The sequence below is a fragment of the Arvicola amphibius genome, chromosome 6 (assembly GCF_903992535.2).
Source record: "Arvicola amphibius chromosome 6, mArvAmp1.2, whole genome shotgun sequence".
NCBI lineage: Eukaryota > Metazoa > Chordata > Mammalia > Rodentia > Cricetidae > Arvicola > Arvicola amphibius.
In genome coordinates, this window is record NC_052052.2 from 87,993,871 (window position 1) to 88,012,478 (window position 18,608).

At 48.5% G+C, this 18,608-nt stretch overlaps 1 protein-coding gene across 3 annotated transcripts in view; it reads right to left on the reverse strand.

Moving 5' to 3' along the window:
• Window positions 1-18,608, reverse strand: part of Svil (supervillin) — a 202,143-nt gene that overhangs the window by 4,812 nt on the left and 178,723 nt on the right. For all 3 annotated transcript variants that reach the window (XM_038334785.1, XM_038334786.1, XM_038334784.1), the window contains 10 exons: window positions 18,177-18,352; window positions 16,442-16,586; window positions 15,739-16,015; window positions 10,148-10,299; window positions 7,965-8,070; window positions 7,007-7,214; window positions 5,596-5,729; window positions 2,429-2,584; window positions 1,022-1,165; window positions 60-184 (listed from right to left, as the gene is read on the reverse strand). In XM_038334785.1, the coding sequence (XP_038190713.1) occupies window positions 60-184; window positions 1,022-1,165; window positions 2,429-2,584; window positions 5,596-5,729; window positions 7,007-7,214; window positions 7,965-8,070; window positions 10,148-10,299; window positions 15,739-16,015; window positions 16,442-16,586; window positions 18,177-18,352 (1,623 nt within the window). The remainder of the gene's footprint in view (window positions 1-59; window positions 185-1,021; window positions 1,166-2,428; window positions 2,585-5,595; window positions 5,730-7,006; window positions 7,215-7,964; window positions 8,071-10,147; window positions 10,300-15,738; window positions 16,016-16,441; window positions 16,587-18,176; window positions 18,353-18,608) is intronic.

Consider the following 18,608-nt stretch of genomic DNA (forward strand, 5'->3'; position numbering starts at 1 on the left):
GCCACCCAGTGCAGAGCCCAGCGGAGGCCTGGGCTGGGGAGTGAGGGGTGGGAGCTCACCATTTCTGTGATCTCGGCGATGTCCTCTCTGTGTTCCCAGCTGGGAAACATGTTGGTGAATGTCAGGGGCTCCAGCCCAGCATGGATAAGGTAAGACTTGGGGGGTGGCCTTTTGAGATTCTTTCCTGTTGGGGTGCAGAAGGCACACATCAGTGGACCCAATGAGCCTGGCCTCCCTGCTTTTCCTCAGGTTTGGCCCATTTTCCTTCAACACTCTTGACTTTCACATTTAAAATGTGGATTATAGGTCACTCTAACAATGCTTTTAGGCTTATCTCTTTAACACAGATGTGACATCTACTGAACCCCCCCACTTCCTGAACCTGACCAAATGTTTCTGGACCCCTAGGGGGACGATGTTCTTCTGGGAACCACCAGGCAGGTTGGCTTCCTTTCATTTGCCTGTGAAGGGTTTCCCTGAAGCAGGCCAAGTTTAGGCTGTTCACAGAGAGTTTCCGTGGAAAGAATCGACTGTACACATTCAGGTGTATTAAGTGTCAACATGAAGACAAAACTGGCATCTACTTTACATAAAAGGCCCCAGATTTCATGTGGAGGCTAGCTAAGGAGCCAGGGATTCACTACAGAATCTTAGTTTAGTTTTATTTTTATTGGTGAATACAACACGAAAATACTAAAAGAAAGGCTGGCACTGGTTCTTAACCAGTTTGAGCACAATTCTGTTCTCTAATGTAGGCGCTGCCTGAAGAGAAAGGCGAGCTGTGGAGGTCACTCAGCTACTCACCCCCACATACAGAGGGGTGTCAGTGCAGACAATACACCTGTGGGTAAGCTCATCATATGGACTCTCCTTTGTTCTGGTGGCAGAGAATGTATTGACCTTCATATTGACAAGCGCTAGCAGTTAAAGGGGAGGGCTGGAGCCTTCTCAACCTGGGGGCATCTCAGAAGGGACATGGTTAGCCTGTGCTGCCTCTCCACCCCCTCCCTTTTGCTCTCACCTCGGCAATATTGCAGGACCGTCTCCATGGCGCTCTTCCGGTCTGAGGCCCAGCGAATGCGGGCAGAGCCAGTTATCTTGTTCTCGGCGGGCCACCAGCCTTGCCAGAGGTACACCTCGTGGTGATTGTCAACAAGAAAGAGTGCTGCGAGGTAAGGGCAGAACCAGGCCATGAGGTGCTTCACAGACCTTCTGGTGCATACTGCCCCAGGGGAAGCCTTGCTGCTCTATTAGCTGCCCCCAGTCCCGAGCTCCTGCACACTCTGTCCTCCTGGGTTAAACTACGAGGACCCTAGCAGGACAAGGAGGTAACCCAAGAAAGTTCTCTGTTTCCTTCTTTCCCAGCTCAACCACAGGTGCTGGTAGCCCTTTCAGATGTCACTAGACCTCTGCTGCTGGCCACTTCTGGCCTCTAATGAGCTCACATCTGGCTTGCCCTCAACTCCTATGGTGCTCTGAGCAGTCATAGTGGGAAGCGGATTTTAGACAGAATCCCCTGTCTCTTTCTCCTTGCCTTCAAGCCATCACCTGACTCCTCTATGTGACAAGTGCTCTCCACTTGACAGCTCATTGGCACCGAGACCCCTCCTGACACACATTTTAGAATTGTTTTAAAAGCCCGTGGGTGTTGATGATCCATCCAGAGTCCAGGAATGGAAGGGCAGGGAGTAGCCTTCTCTCTTAGATATTCGCGGCTACTGCCCACAGTGTGACTGTGACATATGCATCTGCCAAGTTCCCAATGGTGGTAGGGCAACTACTGTTGCAGCTCCAGGCTGAGGAAGCTATGATCCAGGTGCTTGATTGGCAGGAAGTGGGAGGGTCTATAGAGAACATTTCCTCTGTACAGGTTTGGGAATTAGGGCATGGCTTGGCGGGAACACTACTGGTCTTGGAAGTGGGAGATTTAGTCTGCAGTCTTAGTTCAGCAGAGAGCTTTCCTATGTCCTTTTCCTTGGTCACTTGCTTTCCTAGGCTTCTTGGCAGTGGCTGCATGACATCTTCTGGCCAATGGGATAAAGCAGAAACATCTACTGGAGCCGGAGGTACATAACAAACTGCGCCTTTCCCGTTTCCCCAATTTTATATCCAAACATGAAAGCTGGAGAAAGGGCAGCTCGCAAGGGACCATGAAGCAGAAAGTTGGAGGGGAAGGCTGGGAGAATGGCAGGGATGCCATGTGGTACTGTCATCGGCCTCTTTGGATGTAGGAAGCAACTGAGTTCAGTTCCTGATACAATGCTACGTGGCTGCCTTTGTTAGCTTTTGCCGTGGGTGGATAAAGGAAATGTCCTAAGCAAGTACGCTAGCAGTGTGCTTGGCAGACAGGAATTGCTCAAAAAGAAAGGGAAAGAAAGGCTTCCAGGAGGGCGCCACGCAACCCAACCACACCCCCCGCAGGCCTCACCTGGCTGTGGCGCGCTGTACAGATCCTCTTGCAGGAAAGGCATGGAGCTGACGGCAGAGGGCGCTCGCGCAGGGTACACAAACTCTGTCGCAGAGAAGTCTCCAGAGGAGCTGCTGAGGATGAACAGTCGGGGCGCGAAGTTAAAACTTCCAGGATCTTCCAAAGAAAAAAGAACAAAGCTAAGGACACCATATCCGCCAACTTCCGGATGGACTGAACGTAAAATGTGAAACAACTCAAAGAACTGGTGGAAAATAAGCCAGATTTGGTTTATATCCGTTTTCTAATGGAGAAGTCTTTTTGTTTGTGTGTTTGTTTTTTGCAACATTGGGCATCAGAGGTAAGCTTCCAGCATGCTAGGCAAGCATTCTACCGATCAACAGTAGCTAAGTGTGTGTGTGTGTGTGTGTGTGTGTGTGTGTGTGTGTGTAACACAGGAGACACACAAATGGACACACATATATGTGCAGAGGGAAACATGAAAGGTCACCCAACACTCCTAGCTATCAAATTAAAAAGAAACAGTATCTTCTCCAGTTTATCTCCAGTATCTTATCCAGTTTATCCACAGGAGAAGGATACTGTACTCAGTTTCTGAGTGATGGGAAATACTTCCTTTTGTTAATTTCTGTTAAGAAAAAAGGTTGGTACCTCAAGAACCAGCAATACCACTTTTGGGCATATACCCAAAGGATGATCAATTATACCACAAGGACATGGGCTCAGCTGTGTTCATGGCAGCATTATGTATAATAGCCAGAACCTGGAAACAACCTAAATGCCCCTCCACCGAAGAATGGATAAAGAAAGTGTGGTTCATTTACACAATGGAGTACTACACAGCAGAAAAAAATGACATCTTGAAATTTGCGGGCAAATGGATGGATCTATAAAACATCATATTGAGTGAGGTAATCCAGACTCAGAAAGACAAATATCATATGTACTAACTCAAAGTGGCTTTTAAACATAAAGCAAAGAAAAACCTACCTACAATTCACAATCCCAGAGAGTCTAGACAACAAAGAGGATCCTAAGAGAGACAAACAAGGATCTAATCTACATGGGAAGTAGAAAAAGATAAGATCTCCTGAGTAAATTGGGAGCATGGGGACCATGGGAGAGGGCTGAAGGGGAGAGGGGAGAAAGGGAGGGGAGTGGAAAAAAATATATAGCTCAATAAAAGCAATTTTAACAAAAGGTTGGCCTAATGTCTTGGAGGAGGACACTGGTTGATATAGAAGTCACTTGTCTAGGAATTTACTTAATTTGGATAGACATAAATAATTATTTTTTTTTTTTTTTTTTTTTTTTGGTTTTTCGAGACAGGGTTTCTCTGTGGCTTTGGAGCCTGTCCTGGAACTAGTGATTGTAGACCAGGCTGGTCTCATAAATAATTATTTTTAAGGGTATGCCAATTATACCACACTATTGTACAATACAGAAAATACTGGACATTATTCTCAGATAATTATTAGATAAGGATGGTTAGATAGAGTGGAATATATTATAATGCTCTGGCATCACTAAGGTCTCAGTGGCAGCAAGGTGGGCACCGAGGCAATAAAGGGTGAGGGTGGCTTACAAGACAGTCATTGTGATTGTGTTTTCATGGAGAACACATGAATTCTGGGTATCTGAGACCTGTGAGCTGCTGAGCAGGGGCTGCCCAGCAGAGACGGTTAATAGAAGGAAGTTTGTCTTATGATTTGTATAGTATAACTATATATATTTTAGGGGAAGCCAGGAAGGTACATGTTCAAAGTCCTTACCTTCACTCTGATGAATGGGGACTGCTATTCTGAAGTCAGTGCATGAAACAAAGGAATTTTGTGTTTAGATTTGGGTCCCATCCCCAAGGTATCTCAGTCTTGCAAAACTCAGAAAACCTTGCAGCTCTGGATCCGGTCCCTCCCTCTCCGCTTACGCTGATACACACGCCAGCTGCTCTGCCCTCTAGCACTCCAGGTCTCCCCGATTTACTGCCTTCTCCCTTCCTGATCCCTGTGACATCCTACTGATCTAGTCCTGCATCTTGTGTGTTCTGTCTCTGCCTACTGCCTTGTAAATGACAATAAATGTTTACGGTTCAGTTCCTAGGTCGAATCCCCAAATCATGTCTACACACATATGTTCTCAGTCCTCTGCAAGGGTTATGTTCCTTTTTCTCTTAGGGATCTCTGAATCCTAAAAGGCTGAGATCAACTAAGCGAAGGACGCGGGCCCCACAACTCTTCCTTCTTCTCCCTGCCCCCTTTTGGTAAACTCAAGGTCATGCTAGTCAATGGTCCACCCTTGAGTTTCAAGTTCCCGTTCATAAGCTGCTGGTAACCATCACATGCTCATCACAGAGCACGGGGTCTCAGCCATTGCCCCTGAAGCTTCACAGCCATGACTGCTGAGAACGTACTGTCTCTGTGCGGCCTAGGGCTGACCTGGTGGGGACACCCTGTCACACTGGGGTTCCCACTGCATCCTTCGGCATGGATACCGGCCAAGCCCAACTGTCATGTTACTGCTCATCTGGTTTCTCAGTCTTTCCTTCTCTTCTGGTCAAGTCACACCAGCCTTGGAGGCACAGCGCAAACACTATCTTCTCACAGGGCCGCACACAACTATTCCTGGTGGGAAAAATCCCGTGTCTTTTCCCGGTTCACACTCTTTGATGACACATGACTTTATTTGCATGAAAATGAGCCACATACAGTGTGCGACTTAGCTTCCTTTTCTGGAAGACCTCTTCTGGGAGACCTACCTTTGGTTTTATTTATTGTGTGCTGTACACAGCATATGCTCAGTAGATCTTACAGATATGTGTATGTGGTATACACGCATGTGTGAATGCATGCATGTGGAGCCTGAGCATGTGTCATCCCGAGGAGAGCCATCCATTGACTTCGAGACAAGCAGTGCCTGTCGTTGGCTTCGAGCTCCATCACTTAGGCTGGCGATCAAGGCCCAGGGGGCCCTCCTGTTCTTCTTCCCCAGATCTAGGATTCTAAGGGTGCACCACCGTACCCTACAGTACTACAGGTTCTGGTGATAAAATTTGGGTCTTCATGCTTGCAAGTGGAACCATCCCTCTAGACTTCAGTAAGTCTCTAGTGAAAAAAATCAGTGAGTGAATTGAGAAAAAGAAGAAGCCGGACACTGGGCTGTGCTGTTACCTTGAAGCATGCAGTCGTAGGCCTTCCGGTCCCTCCTCCCCAAAGCATCCCAGAAGCCCAGGGGCTCGGATCCTTCGTCACACTCATGAATTGTCACGTTGCTGCTGCTGTGCAATCCTGCTTCCAGGGGACATCTGCATGGGAAACATGGCAGAGGCTTTACAGGCCTGGGGAGTGTCTGCAGCACAAAATTACTCAAGACCAAATCCACATATCACCGTGTCTCTAATTCAAAGCAGTTCTCACTGATGAATGGAAACGTATTCTGTAAACATTCTATCAGCGTCTGTTCTGTAAGGACCAGTTAGCTCTGAGGAAGAATGCACAGATACACACGATATGCCACGAAGACCATGAAAATGTTTGTATCTAACACAACATTCTCCTGTTTATCGTCCTTTCCTGGTAGCACACAAACTTCACTCGTAGAAGAGGAGTTTATTCACTGCTGACACCCACCAAGGAGGTGCTCAGTGAGCATTTGCTAAATGAATAAGTGGATGCTTTTTTCATCATTTTGCATTGATTTTAGTGGCCCAAGCGAAAAGCCTCTTGGGGCCTGAATATTATTGGATTCCTCACGGAACATCTTTTAAACTCCTCCGTCTCCACCGGCCACAGGAGTATGTTCTGAGAGGCCGGTTCCATCTGTTTGTCTGCTGGAAGGTTGCTTGTTTCCCTTCTCTCTGCCCTTACTATTCAGCACCGACCTTCAGGGGAGCCAGAGGAAAGGCAGATCTCATTGCCCCATGTCAATGTCCACAGAACAGGCTGACCCAGTAACCCTTTGGTGGTATATGGTGGAACACTCCATTTTTAGGAAAGAATCCAACAGTTCTCAAAGAACTGAGACAGCCCAGGCTGCCAGTAAGAGCAGAGACACAGTGGCAGGCACCTCTGGCTATGTGGCTCCTCCTGAGGACCTTACCTACCAAGAAGCCCCCAGAAGAGAACCCCAGCAGTGCTATGCCCCCGGGCTCCTGGCCTGGGGGTTTGAGAACTCACTGCTAGCTGCTGCCGCACAGATGGGGCTCCCCTGCTTTCTAAAGAAGGGCCAAGTTATTGGTCCCCCAGTTTCTTCTTTAGCTTTGCCAATTCTGCCATTCTAAGAAAACATGTCCTCAGACCCCTACAAATCACAGGCATGGGCTGGACCTCTTTAACAGCAGAGGCTGCAAGCCCCACTCCAGAGCAAGTGGCACCTATGGGAAGAAGCCAAAGTGACCGTGTTTGCTGGGGACATCTGCCTTGCTGTTTCAGACAAGATCTTACTATATAACCTAGGCTATATACCCCCAAGCTCTTGGGCTAGCCTGTGCCTCCTGCCTCAGACTTGTAGGAGCACAACACTTTAAGCACTGGGGACATCCCTTGTTGCCTTAGCATCTGCAGGAGTCGGAGCAACACTCACTGTTCCTTGATTTTATTTGCAGCAGTCCTTCCAACCTCCTTTGTGTGGCCCTGAGCCTTGCATCCATGCCACAGGTAAATGAGGGCCTTGCTCACATTCAGAACAACCATGGAAGTCCTGGACCTCAGGCTGCTGCAGTGACAGGCCACCTCGAGCAGGTTCCCTTCCATGGGCACCTCTCCTCGCACACAGTACAGTCTCCAGTCACCTGCAGGGCACAGCAGTGACACCGGGTTATGAGGGGCCCCTTAGGCCCCCATGTGCTGTCAGAGACACATCGTAGGGATCGCAGGACTGCATCTGAGGACATGCCGAGCAAGGACAGTGGGAGGACTTCTGGAGCTAGAGATAGGTCGCCAAAAGTTCACAAAGCAGAAAAAAAATAAAACCTCTCCAAGATTTACATAAAATACTAAGACTCTAAATGAGAAATAGTAAGGATTTAGTTTTGGGGTGCTGGCCATGAAAAGGTTATGGTAGAAAATCTGCCAGTTTCTAATTTTCACAAAGACTGTGGGTAGTTACTGAGAATTCAGTGCAAGACAACTCTCTTAACCTCTCTGCACAAAAGGGCAGATCAGGAAGGAAGCGCTGCAGGGTGGGGGTCCCCACATGCAGAACCCGACCAGCACTAGGCAGCTTTCAGCGGGAAAGACACAGCTTTATGAGGTCAGACTTACTTTAAGGTTTTAATTTTTAAAAAAATTTTAATTATGTGTATATATTTATGGGTGTGTGCAAACATGAGTGCAGTGCTTGTGGATGCCAGAAGGGGGCATCAGATCCCTCTGGAACTTAAGTCACAGCTGGCTGTGGACTGCCTGATTACTGTGGGTGCTGGGAGCCGAATGTGGGTCCTCTGTAAGATCAGTGTGTGTTCTTATCCACTGAGACATCTCTCCAAATACCTTCAGGGAGAAGAGACAAAAACTGAATTCTGACACCAAAAGCAACTTACTTTGTGTATTTTCTTCTTCCTCTTCCCTTCGTCCAGAGTGTACCACCATACCTCCCTGGAAACACTGAAGAAAACAGGGGGGCTCCTTTCCCTGCAGAACCTGGACCTTCAAATTGAAACATGGGAAAACAGGTCATGGAAACAAACACTTGACTGTTTCAGGGAACCTGGACGACACCAACAGGACACACACAAGTCAGCGTCCCCACGGCCATCTGAAGGCAGGCAGTATTAGAAGTGTAATTTCCAAGCATTTTCAAGTATAGCTTTCCCTGCAATGTTAGACAGGAACGGTACTCTGCTGCCAAGTGTACCGCCTTTCACCACGCACGTTTTTCTGTCATGGACCATCCTTCAAGTCATGGACTCTGGCATTTTATGTAGGGCTAGACGTGACTGATTTAAATGTGTTCAGCAAAGCCCACCTCTCAGCCATGAGGAGGAGGAGCTGCTGGCTCACTGCCGGGTATCCTCCTGTTCCATGGTGCTGGCTCAGTTTTCAGTGCCCCTCAGGGCCATGCCCTCAAGGCTCAGCGGTATTTAAGTGGGTCTAGAGGGAAGTTATTAGGTCGCTGGGGGTATGTTCTTGAAGGGGATAGATTCACTCTGATACACGTTTCTGCTGTGCCATGCCACCTCCTCACAAGCCCCAAACCAACACGGCTGACCAATTACAGCAGCGAAGCCTGAGACACCCAGGGTGTCTGTCATAATGGCGGGAATCTTACTGCCAGGGTGTCCGGCATAATGGCGGGAAGTTAACAGAGCATCTTACTACCGGGGTGTCTGTCATAATGGCGGGAAGCCAACACTGCATCTTACTGGTCTCTTCTCGGTGACATGGCTCTCCCTGACTGCTCTGGTGTCCTCTCATGAGCAGCAAGTGGCACCACTTGCTCTCACCTTGGCAGACTCCATCCCTTACAGAAGTAATGTTCTTTGAGCCTGCACATCCTGGACATCTGGGTACCCAAAAAGGTAGAAAACTTTTGCACCATAAGTTATAGCTCAGGTCTGCTGGGCACAGACATGCGCCACTTTGTGGCAGTGTTTTATGTGTTTATGCTTATTTATGCTTATTTTCCATGTGTTGGACTGAAAAAATGAAATGCTTGAAGGAGAGAAATTAACCTCAAACTCTTAGTGTATGATAAACACAGGGTTAAAACATATTCCTTCATGGCCTTTCGAAAAGAGACAACTGAAATCACCTACTAATGGGAACACATTACAACGCCATTGTTGCTAAGGTCTACTTCTGAAATATGATCTATCGTGAAAATATTCATTCTGTCTTCCAATTATTTTTAGGGAACGTCACTAGTTCTGAGAACATTTCTCTTGCCTTCACCCCTCAGGCTCTGGCCAGTTCATCATCCATCTAAGATGGTAAAAACACTTGCCGACAGTGTCACGCTTTCCCCAAACTCCAGAGCCAGTTCCTCCTTATTGGCACTAATGGATGCGACATAGGAGAGCATGGACAAGTCAAACGTTAAAAGACACCCGGGGCCGTGCTAGGGATGCAGCTCAGGAGGCTTAAACCCCTGCCCAGCACAAACAATGCCCTGACCTGCCCCCACCAGAAATAAAACATAACAGAAGAACAGCTTATAAGTCTTAAAGTCCTTGTATTCGGATAGCAGTGCCTGCCAGGCTCCATGTAGGCTCTGAGGTCACAAGCCTGAAACTGGAATTTCTTTCTTGGTTATTGGGAAAAATAGAAAAAAAAAAAAAAAAAAAAAAAAAAAAAGCCAACAAAATGGCCGTGTGATTTTAAGTTGTGGAAACACAGGAAGGGGGTAAAGGGGCTAAGTAAAGGAGACGGAGAGGGGCTTGCATAACAGAAAGTGATGTTTAAGCAGAAACTTGGTTCTTAAAGTTCTCAGGCCTAAACTGTTCCCCAGCATGGCTGCACCACCCAAGGGAAGCCCGTGAATGCTTGTCAGCTTTGGACCTGCTCCCTCTGAAAAGGGAGGGTAGTGTGTGTTTTCTCAGAACAGCGGCCCTTGCAATTGACTGGATTCAGCACCTGGTACCCACTTCATTGAAGACGGGGCTGCAGAAGGGTGGGATAAAGTGTGGGGTGGGTAGGGTTCAGAGTCTGCAGAAGAACCAGGGCACACGTGCTCTGACGGAATCTGACCTCAGCAGCCAGGTGTGCAATGGCCCCCAGAGCTTACCTGGGCCCCCCTCTCTTCATCCAGCTCCACCGTCATCAGAGCTGACGTCCCCTTCTCACTCACGGTTGAGTGCCGGCCTTGCCAGAAGAAGTAGACACACTTCTCTTTACCGGCCACTCTCACCGGATGCTCTCCCTTCTGTCGGCTTCCCACTGTAGAGAGCAATGGCAGAGTGAGGTGAGCTGGGACACCAAAGGGGCAGCAAAGAAATGTCTGGCCGTCTTTCCAGAGTCTCTGAGGGCCAGATACCAAGAAAAACAAAAGGTGGTGGAGCCAAAACGGCTACCATCTTTTTCTCAGTTGACCGAAGGGTCTTCTGGGAACCCAAAGAGACAGAGACAGACTCCTTCTGACCCCCAGTGTGTGGCCTGGAGGCATGGTGACAGACAGCAGGACCAGACACACAGACACACTTTCCTACAATCTGCCACTCTTAGCAGAGGATTGGCTGAAGAAGGAATGATGTCAGCAAATGCTGGAGGAGCTTCAAGAGCAAAGGGAACAGCACAGCCCGCTAAAACGGAATGGTGGAGGCTTACCTTCTGCCTCTCTTGTCCCAGCCATGAGGCAGGGGCTTGGTGAGTGGAGGGCACATCTGTAACTACAGCGCTGGTGTGTGTGGGGACAGGGCTGATGTGTGTGGGGACAGGGTTGACGTGTGTGGAGACAGGGCTGGCGTGTGTGGGGACAGGGCTGGTGTGTGTGGGGAACAGGGCTGGCGTGTGTGGGGACAGGGCTAGCGTGTGTGGGGAGCAGGGCTGGTATGTGTGGGGAGCAGGGCTGGCGTGTGTGGGGAGCAGGGCTGGCATGTGTGGGGACAGGGCTGGCGTGTGTGGGAGCAGGGCTGGCGTGTGTGGGGACAGGGCTGGCGTGTGTGGGGAGCCATCTCTGCCCTGATGTATCCTGTCACAACAGCTCAGAGCAGCACAGCTCATGGTCATAAACCAGAATTTCCGAAGCTGAGAGTCAAAATGAACCTTTTCTCTTTACAAAGTGATTGCTTCTGGAGTCTTGTTATAGTAACAGAACTGACTTACAACGGGTCAGCAATGGAAGAACGCAGTTGCAGGCAACACAAATGTATTTAAAAAGTAACACCCAAGCTGGGAGTGGAGGACACATCTGTAACGTCAGGGCCGGTGTGTGTGTGTGTGTGTGTGTGTGTGTGTGTGTGTGTGTGCAGGCAGATCCTCGAAAGCTCCTTGGCCAGCCAGTGTAGCTGGTCTAGGAGCTCCAGGGTCAGTCAGGGACCTTGTCTCAGAAACCAGGGTGAGAGTGATCAAGAGTGATTGAGGGATGAATACACACTCTCACAAACAGACAAACATGTGTGTGCTCACCACACAGCCACACTCACAAGAGCACATACACACACTGCCCCAAATATGTAAAATGTACACACATAATGGATTTTCAATGAGGCATGTTAGTACATGACCGTAGTCTGGGCTGCCAGAGACTGGGGAAGAATGGCTGTGGGATGGAGACCCTGTCCCAAACCAACAAAGCCAAAAAAGGTGGGGTAAGGAGCCCACGCCGGGTCTGCCATCACCACAGGATGGAGGTAAGGAGTTCCCAGGGTCTGCCATCACCACAAGGTAGGGGTAAGGAGCTCCCAGGGTCTGCCATCACCACACGGTGGGGTAAGGAGCTCCCAGGGTCTGCCATCACCACATGGTGGGGTAAGGAGCTCCCAGGGTCTGCCATCACCACACGGTGGGGTAAGGAGCTCCCAGGGTCTGCCATCACCACACGGTGGGGTAAGGAGCTCCCAGGGTCTGCCATCACCACACGGTGGGGTAAGGAGCTCCCAGGGTCTGCCATCACCACACGGTGGGGTAAGGAGCTCCCAGGGTCTGCCATCACCACATTTTTACTCTAATCTAATCTTGTTGATAAATTATTTTGAGATCTGAAGGTGAGAAGAAAGCCCCCTTAAGTCATAAAGAGGTCAGCTCATCTTTATCTGATTTTGGGCCCTTTGCTTAGCAAAATACTCCCAAGTATTTAAAGTGATTCTATTGATTCCTCAAACTATTTGCCTAAGCCTGGACTTCGGTATCATCTACTGTGGCTCTGAGCAGATTGTGTCTGCATAGTCTTGAGTGGGCAAAGTGTAACTGTGAACCATCCGTGATCATTTATAGACATCCACAGTTAATTTAAATAGCATCAAAACCTTTGTCCAATGTGATAGAAGGCCATTCTGTTCTCTGAGTAACTGGAAAAAGCTATGTTTAAAACCTATCATGACTGTTTATACACCCCTGGGTCTTAAATCCACTGTATAAATGTAATTCACATGTCAGGAAACTTCACCCTACCATTCTGAAGCAGACCTCAGTGTATATGCCTACAACACACTCTATTTCCTAAAGGACATTTTGACTATTGTCTTACCAGTTTCTCCAGTATACCCAAACTTAGTTCTACACAGAATAACTTCATTGCTTATACATTTGTTTTTAACTTAGTAATATGAAGGTCTATTAGTAATCCGCCAGACTGTAGTCATGACCCAGACCCCTGTGACACAACACAGCGCTAGAGAACTTTTGAGATTAAGTCTATTTCTGGGCTGTGTAGATAGCTCAGTTGAAGATTCTGAGCTCCAGCCTTAGAACCCACGCTAAGGAAAAGCAAAGCTCTGCTCAGGAGAGATGCAGACAGGTGGGTCCTCGGAGCCTGCTGGCCAGCCAGCCCCACCCACTTGGTAAGCCCAGGCCAGTGAAGGGTGAAGGGTGCTGAGGACAGCAGGTGAGGCTGCCTCTGGCCTCCTCACAGCTATGCACATGCACGCATGCACGCGCACACACGCACGCACACACACACACACACACACACGCACTGCCTGGGAAGCCTGGAAGGAGAGGCCAAACTATCAGGTCCTGGAGACCCCATTTCTGGTTCTGCTTGTTTAAGAGGCCTCAGAAGTCTAGAGTGCATTGGGTCCAACCCTGACTCAGTCCTGCAGAACCCCACATCCCACACCAGGGTCAGATTCAACCCTGTTCTGTGGTGTCAACAGCACAGTGGGGTCATGTCATAGTTGGCTCTAAAGAGGCCAGGACAGACTTTAGCCTGTGGCTTTGCTTTCTTCTGGCCATGGGACTGTAGGTGGCCCTGTTCTTCATCTGAGAAATCCAGATAATAACAGCCACTGTGAGGGGCAGGGGAAGACCCCAGCATCTTACCTGGGCAGGTGTCAGTGAGGAGTGCCACAGAATGAAACCTGGCACTGAACACTGCATAACCCATGAACCCTCACAGCCACCTTACCCAGCAATCACGTGTTGGCTGTCCAGGTTGGCTTCCTCACTGATGGCAGGCCCCAGGTCGTGGGAATCAGCCCCCACATGACATGACATCCCGTTGCTCTCCCTGCGCTTGGTTTACTCTCCTTCCTGCCATACACTTCTTGGAGGGGCTGGTAAACAGCCTCTCAGAAAGCAGGCTGCACAGTGTAGGTGGTCATAAAGAACTGCCTAGTAGCAGACTATCTCTCAGACATCAGGGAAGAACCCAGAAGTTCTTAGTCCCATGGTCCTGTGCTCTGCTGGATCTAGGCTCCCGGCAGCTAGAGGAAGCTAGGATCTGGCTTGGGAAGTGAATCTTGAAGTCACAGAGGTGTGATGTAAGCCTTCTAATAGAAGGGCAGAGCACTATGGACAATGATTGCTTCTTGGCAAAGAAGAAGGATTAAGCTCCAAGCTCACAATCCCCCACACACTAACACACACCCTGTGGTCTCTAGTATGAGGTGTCCAGTTGAACACTTTGCTGCAGTATTTCACCAACTGGCGCCCAAAAGACTCTAGTGGAGCATGTTCCACACACCTGTAATAACCTCAGTACGCAGGAGGCTGAGACAGGAAGGAAGACTGAGTCAGCCTGGGCTACATAGTGAGATATGTCTTAAAAACCAAACCAGCCAAGTGGTGGTGGTGCATGCCTTTAATCCCAGCACTTGGGAGGCAGAGGCAGGAAGACCTCTGTGAGTTCGAGACTAGCCTGGTCTACAAGGGTGAGTTCCAGGACAGCCAAGACTACACAGAGAAACCCTGTCTCTCAAAACCAAAACCAAACTAAAACAAACAGAAAAAAACAAACCAAGCCAAGCCAAAAAGAAAAATCAAACCTCATAAATAAATAATCTAAAAATGAATCCAATTAATAGTTATTATTTCAGATCCATAGAACAAAGTTATTGCTCTTAGTTTCAGAGAAGAGAGGGAGGAAGGGAGGGAGGAAGGGAGAGAGGGAGAGAGAGAAAATGAACGAATAACGTATTCCAAGAGGTCAGAGGCAGAGTCTGGTATCTTTCTGTCATTATCTATGGCACTTTTAGAGACAGGTCTCTCAATGAGCCCAGAGTTTACAGACTGTGCTATCTGTTTCTCCTTCCCAGAGGGAGGATACAGTTACAGCCACCATGCCCAGCTTTAATGTGGATGCTGGGCATCCAAACTCAGATTGTCATCCTTGTGTGGTGGGGACTTTACCCACTGAGCTATCTCTGCAGCCCCAAGAGATGTGGGATTCCCTCTGTAGGCTGTGAATATGTTTTATTACCATTGGTTAATAAAGAAGTTGCTTTGGCCTACGGCAGGGCAGAATAGAGAGGTGGGTAAACTAAACTGAATGCAGGGAAAAAGAAGGCAGAGTCAGGCAGACACCATGTAGCTGCTGAGGGAGAAAGACACCAGAACCTCACCAGGAAACCATGAGCTTCCTGGTAAAATATAAAAATAATAGAAATGGGTTATTTGAAGATATAAGATCTAGGTAGGAATATGCCTAAGCTATTGGCCAAGAAGTTTTGTAATTAATAAAGTTTCTGTGTGATTATTCAGGTCTGGGTGGCGGGGAACAAAGGTACAGTCTTAGTTTACATCAAAGAGCTTTTGTTTGTTTGTTTGTTTGTTGTTTTTTTTTTCAAGACAGGGTTTCTCTGTAGCTTTGGAGCCTGTCCAAACTAGCTCTTGTAGACCAGGCTGGGCTCGAACTCATAAGAGATCTGCCCGCATCTGACTCCCGAGTGCTGGGGTTAAAGGTGTGTGCCACCACCGCCGTCTCCAGCAGCTTATTTTTGTTGGGGCTAAAATCCAGAACCTTGCCTATGCTAAGGAAAATGTTCTACCACTAAGCTACAGCCCTGCACCTCTGCTTGAACAACAAACAACAAAAGCAAGTCTTCGGCTGCGCATTTACTACCAAGCTGACACACCATTTAGCTTCAGTTTAAAGCACTCACATGCGCTACACTCATTGACTTCTTCAAACAGCACACAGGCCACCTGTCAAGACCATGTGGAAGCCAATCATGACCTTTCCAGAAGCCTTTTTGAGGGCAGCGCAGGAGTGAGGAGCAGACATGCGTTAGCATGTGTTTGCTTCTGGATGTGAGTACCAGCCTGGCCCTCCAGGCTTCCAGGAATCCCACTGTCCTTCTTTCCGGGTTCTTACGTGCACTTGGTTAGATTGCCTCAGGGCTCTGGAGCAGCCGAAGCACCCAGCGTGATGCAAGGCACCCTGCTCCGGGGTTGTCTTCCCCCAGCCTTTCTGAACAGAGATGGTGAAGGCTCACTAACCTGCTGTGCTCGCCATGTACTTCCACTTGACCACATAGGCATCCCCCTCATGGAACTGCCCGATGCTCTGCCTGGGGAGCCGGCTGTAGTCGAATTCCAGGATGTGCCACACATCTACAGAGACCGTGGCAATCTCAAACTGTCTCCTATCATCTCCTTCCACCAGGCCATAGCCGCGGCCAACATTCACCCCGTCCAGGATGGTGCTGGCTGCCATCTGGGGCATTGCCACCATTCGTGCCACATCATAGGGCTTGGTGTCAGCCCTAGGATCATCCTGCAAGAGAACAGAGACTCTCAGTTGTCCCCTTGCTGCAGGCATCTTTTGCTATACCCCATCAGTTTTGGTTGTTTTTAATTTTTCTCTTTTTGTGGTTCTGGGGGTGGAAACCAAAGCTTGGTTGCCAGCCAGACAATTGTGCTACCATAGGACTATATCCCTAGTCCCATTTTAGCTGTTAACGGGATGGGGCAGAAATATAGCTTTCATGGTATCTCAGGGTGTCTGCCCGCACATAGGAGAAGGCTATGTTCAGAGGAAAGAATGGGGGTCCTGCATACTCACTGCCACAAAGTGAAGCTGAGACTGGAGTCAGAAATCACTTTGTGGCATCTCTAGTGTACCCCAGAAGGCGTTTTTGCCATCACAGTCATTTTCACTGGCTTCCACATAGGGCCTGCACTTGGGGCTTGATCACTGTACCTTCTGCTGGACAACTTCCCCAGAATTCTTCTCTGAGGGCCTCTTCAGTTCTGTCCAGTCGAGGAATTTCTCTTTGAACAGAATAGTTTCGTTGTGCTCCGTAACTCTCCCAAATATGGCCCAGTCAGGTCGCCCTTGCCCTTTCCTGCAGGGTGGTAAGAAAAGTGCCTAGGTGAGCTGTGCCAGCTGTTGGGACAACCACAGCATTGCAAGCGGCTGTATCCCAGGCTCGCACCCCTCACTAAGTTTCAGAGAATAGCTAAGTATGTTCTGTAAACTTTCCTCTGCAGGCTCGCTGAGATTACTGTAGAACAGGCTCAGTCTCTGCTTTGAAAATCTGTCTCTTACATGCCACAAGATGGAGTAGGAGACACAGTAGCTTGTGGTGAAGGGCATGACCCTGGGAGCAGGGTCTTGGCCCCTTGTCTACTTCCTCTTGTGATTAACGTGCTGGTCAGAGCCCGGTCATTTCAATGAAGCGGATGTCAGCCGCTTGAGTGTTAAAAGGAGCTGGGTGCACAATCTTGGCTCCACCTTAGCATCCCCTGGGAGATTTTAAGACAGTTGTTCTCAACCTGTGGGTGAAGACCTTTTGGGGGTCAAGCAACTGTTTCACAGGGGTCACCTAAGACCATCGGAAAGCAGATATGTACATTTCAATTCATAAGAGTTGCAAAATTACAGTTATGAAATAGCAAAAAAATGATTTTAAGGTTGGGGGTCACCACAACATGAGGAACTGTACTAAAAGGGGTGCATTAGGAAGGTTGAGCACCACTGCTTTAAGACATGTTAGGCTATAAGCCATCCTGTTCCAGCTGCAGTCCCCTAGCCTGGGCCTGGCAGACATGTTTTCAAAGCTCCTCCAATGATTCTGTGGCATAAACAGCAGAAGCCACCGGGCCAGGCGCTCCTTGGCACAGGCACGCCACACTTATGTACTGATTGGCCGTGATACAGCATCTATGCGCCAGCATTATCCTAGCGTATTAAATATGCACTCTAGGTTTTGCTTCAGCCTTCAGAATCGCAGTTCTTACAGTATTAATGAGAATTTGCTTAAAGATTTATTTTTTCAATGCATAGATATAAAACTTAATTTTTGTGGTTTTCTTGCTTTTTTTTCCAGACAGGGTCCTTCTCACTCTGTACCTCAGGATGTCCTTAATCTCCTGAGTGGTCCCTGTGCTTCAGTTTTCTGAGTGCTGGGATTGCAGGTCTGGCTCTAAATACTGAAATTATTGGATTAACTGAAGTTACTGGATTGTGCAGGACCTTGAAGTCTGTGCGATGCCCTGTGTGGCTCCATGCCGTGCCTGCTCCTTATTACATGACACACACAGTTTTAGAGGATTTTGGAGGATCTGGTAGTGAAAAGTCATTAATGCAGGAGTGCTTTTCTTTAAATTCACAATCATTTTTTTTTTTTTTAAGAATTTGTGCTATCTCTGATTTCCCCAAATAGTTTTTAAAAGTCAGTACACGGTAGTGAATGCTAAAATCACAACCATTCTTTAAATCCAGTATCCTCTTCTTCCTTCCACCCCAGAAGACATAAAACAGCAGCACAAAGTGTCCAGGGCTCAGGGTAGGGAGAGGAAACCCTGAGACACTAGGGTGTGTGTGGGGGGGGTCCTTCCTAAAGCTACAACCTCCACATTCTACCAGTCAGGTGACAGCTAAGGTGTTTGGAGATGACACCCGTGAGAAGAGCAGGCCTGCACAGCAGCGGCACCTGGGAATGAGCGGGTTGCACTCGCCAGGGTCCAGCGGGTTGATGTCACAGTTCTCGTAGTCGAAGGTTCCATTCCACAAGTGCTTGGCCAGCTGGAACGCTATTTTCCGTTGTGCTAACGTGACTTCCTTCCCATGCCACACGTAAACTTCACTTCCAAAGTCAAACACCAGGACCTGGAGACAGCACAAAAGGATGTGTGGGCTTCACAGGCGCTCTCCAGACTCAGGCCCTGTTGATGACTTCACACTTCTTAACACTCGCACCACCCAAAGCTTTAAATCAAGAGTTATGGAAGTATTCCCTGTCTTTGTTCCTTCCTTTCTTCCTTGTTTCTCCCCTTCTCACTCCTCCTCTCCCTCCCTTCTTTCATTCATTCATTCATTAATTCATTCATTCATTCACACACGCAGCTTATCACACGTGGCAGGT